A 6,952-nucleotide genomic window follows, 5' to 3' on the forward strand; every position below is an offset into this window, starting at 1 on the left:
ACCTCTTTGTGACTTATCAACTAGACGATGATCCAACTTGTATCCAACCTCTTGTGATCTGCCGACTTGTCCAACCTGAATCTGACCTCTTCATGACCTATAGACCTGTCTGTCGCCTTAACGACTTGCTGACTTATACAGACTTGTCTTGCATCTTGACAACTTGTTGCTTCCAATGTGGTTTAAAACTTGATTCATGTGTAAATATCTTTTATTTCCTTCTTTATCTTGTGCAGTATAGAAAATTTAGTTTGTATAACGTAAAAGATTTAGATTGGTATTGTATAAAAAATTTTATATTCATAGATTTTCTTATATGGGGTAAACTGAATATATGTATTGTGACATTCCTAGCAATGAAAGGCAATAACTGACATTCTCAAATTATGCTTGTCTCCAATTTTTTACATGTTGGGGCAGCCAGCCAAGCACGTGCAAGGATCAAAGATGAAGATGACTTCTCCGTTCAGACAAGACAACTACAAAACATACGCTTTGCTTGTGATTTAAGCAATACTTCCAAAATGTTCCCCGGCATTAAGAATCTCTCCGAGTAGTTGTCAGTAGACCACCGGCCCAGATTCATATTCAATTAAATTCAAATAGAAAATATCAGGTTTTATTTCAAATTAATTGAAATTAATTAATTGTTGAAATTAAATTGAGATTAAAAAGCCTTAAATTAAAGGTATACGTGTTAAAAAAATGTCATAATAAATAACTGAATTGCAAATATTAATTTAACTAATTTTTTTATATAAAACAATTCAGTTATTTAATTCATATTAAAATGATGAAATTATTAATTTATCCAGCCGTTTGTTTAAATAATTTAATGTTAAATTAAATAATTTAATGATAATTTATTATTAATTTTAGATTAATTATCAACGCGACGAAAAAATGTATAATATAATATTGAAAATGTTGCATAATTATGAAAATAAGCTTATTTAATATGAAAATGAGTTTATAATTATTAAAATAAACATTTTTTCGAAATGTATATAAAATTTATTAAGGTATACTAATTAATATAATAATGAGAATGGACTTAATAATTATCAAATTAAACATTTATATTGAAATTTATATAAAATTTATTAAAATGAACATAATGAATATATGAATAAAAATATTTAGTATTATGATTTATAAATTTCGCAAGGTATGTTTCGGAATTTTCTCGGTGATTTTGTTCGATTTCACTCATTTTTCTCTTTTCAAATATCGAAATCTTTTCCGCACCCATATCCCATATTCAAAGCATAGCTGTTCCTCAATTCCACGTATAGAAACAAAACAATAAATTAAATGGAATTTCAAAATGCAAAAGATTCGTAATCGATCTTGACGCGGTCATCAATCAATTGTATGTGCAAGATTTCTTGAGCGAGATTGGGACATTGAGCTTCTTTAAATCAAAAGTAACATCACATTCAATTCTTTTGTTGAATTTTGGCTTAACCAGTTTTCCCAAAACGTAAGCTCTTGATCTCACGACGAAGTTCAGTTTTAGAGGCACAGGGAGTGTAGTCGTCCCCGTTGAACTGCTCAGACTTGCTCCACTTCCATACAGAGGGATTTTGTTGCTCATTACAGATATTGCAACTGATCTTTGGCTCTTTCTTGATTGGTAAAATTTCTTCAGCTGCAATACCCATTTCAACAAATCAAATAATTCAGCTGATAATGTTGAGAAATTGATTTTAATTCAGTGGAAAAGAATGACCCAAGGATCTTAGTGGCTTACACTTCCTGAGGCTATGGTGATTTCCGAAAAGGTAAGATCTACAGGTGTGGATGTTACATGGACTCCGAAAAATGTTCCTGTGTTGCGATAAATCATCTTCACTGTGGAGTTTACAGTGATCATATCAGTTGCCACTCCTGTGGAATCTGAGCCCGCTTGAATTGTGAAATGTTCAAACGTTATACTCTGCAAACAAATAAAGCGAATCAGCTAAACCCCAACTGAAGAATTCATACAAGTTTCGGAAATTCGGATGATACTGTGGTAGAAGACACTACCTTCATTGTGATTTTGGGCTTCTGTGGCTTGCTGGCGCCCCAGAGAATTAAAGAGAACATAGTGAAGAGAACGAAGAAACCTAGAACAAAAGCAAGGAAATAGCAGCGACGAGGAATACCCTTTTCACGCTCTTCATTTTCCAGAAGCCCTTCTTCTTCAATCACTGCACACTCTTTCCATTGTTTCTGTCCTTTTCTCTGAGCACCCCTAGATCCATCGTTGGGAGAGATTTTGCGGGATCCAGGTTTCAACGACCCAGAAAATCTGCTGGAGGAAGACTCACGAGAGTGGCGGCCAATAGAGGAGTGAGAATGTGGTGGAGATCCCATGGGACTAAGCACCGGCGTGGAATGCAACGACGTGGCTGTTTTTTCTCCATCGTGAGAGTCCCGTGACGGGCTCTGAACATAGTACACTGGACGACGGGGAGATCTTGTGGGAGAAGATGGTGCGAGACTGGTGACTTCAGAATCCGTATTGGCATGCATTTTGCAGGTGTTTGTGAAAATTCCTAAACGAAACACAAAAGCACAACCACTAGAGTCTTAAATAAGCTGTCATACACCTGAATTGTTAGTAAAATGAACAAAGATTCTTGAGAGGGTTGCGGATTGCTTGGAGAGAGCGACGAAGAATTTATGGAAATGAGAGTTGGGTTTGTTTGTCAACCCACGACAGGAAAGTAAATTAGCGAGTAATAAAAATAGCAAATTTCTTACCATTCGTGTCGGTGTATATGTTTTTTTGTTTTTTTTCTAATGAAAAGCGGGAATTTGAGTATAAAATTCCTCAAATTTACTTGAATTTAGTCCGTAATTGTTTGGTGTATACATATTTAAATATAATAATTTATATTCTAATTAAATTAAAAATTAAAATAATATATTAATACGTAGCTAAGAATTTCTATTAAATTTATTATTATTTTATTGTTTTATCTAAAGATTTTTGCATAAAAAAATTTTCTTTTTACATAATTTGTTTTGCAAAATGCTCCATTAAAAAAGGTGTGAAATCTCAAACGAATTCAAGAAGTAGCGAGGAACTCATTCACCGACAGCCGGGGTACAGTTGGCACCGCCATGCTACACCGTTTTATTCTTGCTTGGCTGCTAAAAGGGCCGTGAGTTTAGGTTGAAAACAATTAATTTAAATTTATTATAATAATAATTCATGTGCAATAACTATTTATTATATTATACTTTTTATATTTTTACATATATTAAAAAATATATATTTTTATTAATTTTTTAATTATATTCATTTTACATCTATTAAATTTTATTAAATATTAAAAAAATTTTATATTTTTACATATATTAAATATTTTTTATTAATTTTTTATAGTATCTCAAAATAAAAGTTAAATTTTAAAAAGTCTCAAGTTTTAAATCTAGAAAATAATATTCAGTTCAATTTTATTTAAATAATTAAGAATGACAATGGAATGAGCGTTTTTTGAATCTAATCAAATTAAATTACGTTGGCATGAGTTTTGATAATATTTGGTTGATATTTAGAAATGATGAGTTTATGTTTTATATGTATTAAATATTTATATTTATATAAATAATTAATTAAATATAAAATATATTTTTATGAAAATATTTTTAATTTGTATATATTCTATTTAAAAAATAAATAATTTATGCAAGTATTAATTTTTGAAATATAAGTTATTCATTGTAAATATATTATATATATAAGTTATTAATTAAAATATATAAAACTAAATAAGTCTAAGTATGAATATGATAAAATAGTAAATAGAATATAGCAATAATTACAAATTTCTGATAAAATATAAAATTTGCACTTCCCATGATATACAGCAGGAAACACACTCCACATACATTGATTAATATTTTATGTTATGAGATATTTCTGCCAATTGAAATGAATAATTTTTAATATTAATTATGCCTCTTAAATTTAGACTAAAGATAAATGTATTTAAATAAATTTTAAAAAAAATTTAAGCTATATTTTTTTGTCTCAATTTCTTTTTTTTTTTTAAAAATTCAATATTAATGATGTCTAATTAATAATTAATAATGTCTAATTAATAAAATAACATAATAAAAAACAAAATAAATAAATATTAAGACTCCTTTTTATTTAAAAAAATATATTTTTTATTTTTATCATTTAAAATATTTAATTTAGTAAATGAAAAATGTTTTTTAATAAAAAAAGTTATTTTAAAGAAAATATTTTTTTATAAAAAATATTTTAAATTTTTATTAAAACTCCAATATATAAATTTATTAATAAAATTTATTTTTTAAATTAAAATTAAATAACAAAAAATAAGTTATCTAATTAAAAAATATTTTTCACTTATACAAATTATTTTTTATAAATAAACGGATATTAAAAATTTATTTATTTCAAAAAATATTTTAAGAAAATTAAAAATCTATTTATTTTATAAAAAATAATTTTTTATAATTTTTAGTAGTTGAAGCATTTCAACAATTTAATCACAAAAAAATATTTTATTAACAAAAAGAAAAATCAAGTTAACTTAAAAAGGGAAAATTACTTTCTCCCTAAAAAGGAAAATGTCCTTTTCTATAATATGAGATTCTTATTAGGCTTCAATACATAAATTTATTAAAGTTTTATTTGTTTTACAGAAAATATTTTTTAAAAAATATTTACATTTGGCAAACTTATAAAATTTAATTAATAAAAAATATTTTTTTAATAAAAAATTAAATCATTTAAAAAAAAAATTAAAAATTATTTTGCACACATTAAAATTTTTATTAAAACTTTTATACATAAAATTTATTAATAAATTTTATTTTTTAATTTTTTTATTAGAGAAACTTTTAATCATCTAAAACAATTATACCGTATAATTTATATAATTTTAACTATTTAGTTCCTTTTGATTAATATTTAAGTAAATTGACTAATAGAACTTTTTAATTAAAAAAAAAAACTAAACATTTTAATTTTATAAAATATAAAAAATATTTTAATTGAATAATTTTAAAATAAAAATAGATTAATAAATTTATAAAAATTTAACTACCTAACAGTAATTCTCTAAAAATAATCTCAAGCCCAGCGACACGCCGAATTCTAAAGTTATAATATTAATGGGCCAGGTCGATAAGAAAAGATTGCTTAGCTGAGTCAGTGAGCTCTAGTTTATACACAAGGAAGGTAGCTTACCCTTGAAAATTTTTTTTTTTAATTTTTTACAATTAATTCAAATAGGAGACCTTTCAGTTTTGAAAATAACTCTAATATCAATGAATTGAATTAACGAAATCAAATTAAATAAACTAAAATCTCTCAAAATTATTAATTGAATTGAAATTGAGAAGCGATTTGTATAAATATTTTACTATTATGTTTAGAAATATTAATATATTTGCAATTGAGATTGTAATTTATGTATATTATATGATTAAGAAATAGCAAAAATGTATATTGTATTATTTTATGATTAATTATTAGAAAAATTATTTTTTAATTTATGAGATATAGCATAATTAATAGATTCGTCCTTCTATTTTTAGAATCCAACACTTTCGTCCTTAAGGTTTAATTTTATCAAAATTAAAGACCTCCTATAAAAAATATCGTTAGTGACAGAAAAAATGACCGAACTACCCTTTCTAAAATCTAACACTTTAATTTTTAAAATTTAATTTCTACAAATTTATAGGTGTCTCTCAAAGAATTGAATGAAAAAATACGTTTTCGTCCCTAAAATATTACATAATTAACAGATTTGTCTTTTTATTTTTCAAATTTAATATTTTAGTCTCTGAAGTTCAATTTCATCAAAATTTAAGAAATAAAATCTCAAACTCAATCTCTATAAACAAATAAAAATTTTAATAAATTTAATATTCAAATTGAGCAAAAATATTAAAATCAAAATATATAAAATTTAAATTATTAAAAATAAAAAGTTAAAACTCAATAAAAATTATTTTTATGATGCTGTTTACATTAGATCACTGCTCGTCGTTTGAAAAATTCATTAAAATATTTTTAATATTTTTAAAAATTTTATTAGTTAATTTTTCCGTTAATTTTAGTCGTTAAGTATTATAAAAAAAATCTAAAATACTCCTAATATGGAGTGACTAATTAGTAAACTTTTAAAAATTTAAGAGACCAACTAATATTTTTTTTAAACTATAAAGACTAAATAGTAAAATATTTAGTGATAAAATCAATAGAGAAACTAATTAGTAGATTTTTTAAAATATCAGTAATATTTTAATATATTTTTTAAAATATCAGTAATATTTTAATATATTTTTTAAAATTAAAAAATTAAATAACCAATTTTTTCATATTATAGAAACTAAATAATATTTTTTTATTTTATTATTGATAAGAATATTTTTAAAATTATATTTATTCTCTTTCCATTGATCAAATAGAAATCATTGACTTAATAAAAAATTTTATCATAGAAAATTTAAATTTTGACGGAATTAAATATTAACAACGAAAGTGTTGGATTCTAAAACTAGAGAAATAAATTCATTAATTACGCCATACATCAACACTAAAAAGTAATTTTTTTTAATTATTTATATACTTTATAATTAAAAATTATATAATTTAGAAATAATTTAAAAATCAATCAGAACCACACATCTCACACGTTAGAATAGGTTTTAGGTTAGATACGCTATCAAATTTATGAGTTTGCTCTTTTGCAAAGACCTATTAAGTTTTATTCTCCTTAGGCACTTTCGGCTTTTTGAATCTTAACAAGCTCTCCTAATTAAACAAGAGTATACAAATTGATGTATGAAACTCTTTTTACTTCTTATTTGAAATAAAAAATTTCACAAATATTTAATTTAATTTAATTATTTTTTTATTAAAATTAAAAATTTTATTTTTTAACAATAATTTAAAAAATTATATTTAATATTC

The 6,952-nt window shown here is 24.1% G+C and overlaps 1 protein-coding gene across 1 annotated transcript; it reads right to left on the reverse strand.

Moving 5' to 3' along the window:
- Positions 1 to 1,230: 1,230 nt before the first annotated feature.
- LOC110615028 lies at positions 1,231 to 2,727 on the reverse strand. The gene is made up of 3 exons (XM_021756732.2): positions 2,032 to 2,727; positions 1,754 to 1,939; positions 1,231 to 1,651 (listed from the first exon to the last, which is right to left on the reverse strand). Exons 1-3 carry the CDS (start codon positions 2,518 to 2,520, stop codon positions 1,367 to 1,369), a joined length of 960 nt encoding a protein of 319 aa, XP_021612424.1. The 5' UTR covers positions 2,521 to 2,727; the 3' UTR covers positions 1,231 to 1,366.
- Between the last annotated feature and the right edge of the window lie 4,225 nt (positions 2,728 to 6,952).

The sequence above is a fragment of the Manihot esculenta genome, chromosome 5 (assembly GCF_001659605.2).
Source record: "Manihot esculenta cultivar AM560-2 chromosome 5, M.esculenta_v8, whole genome shotgun sequence".
Taxonomy (NCBI): domain Eukaryota; kingdom Viridiplantae; phylum Streptophyta; class Magnoliopsida; order Malpighiales; family Euphorbiaceae; genus Manihot; species Manihot esculenta.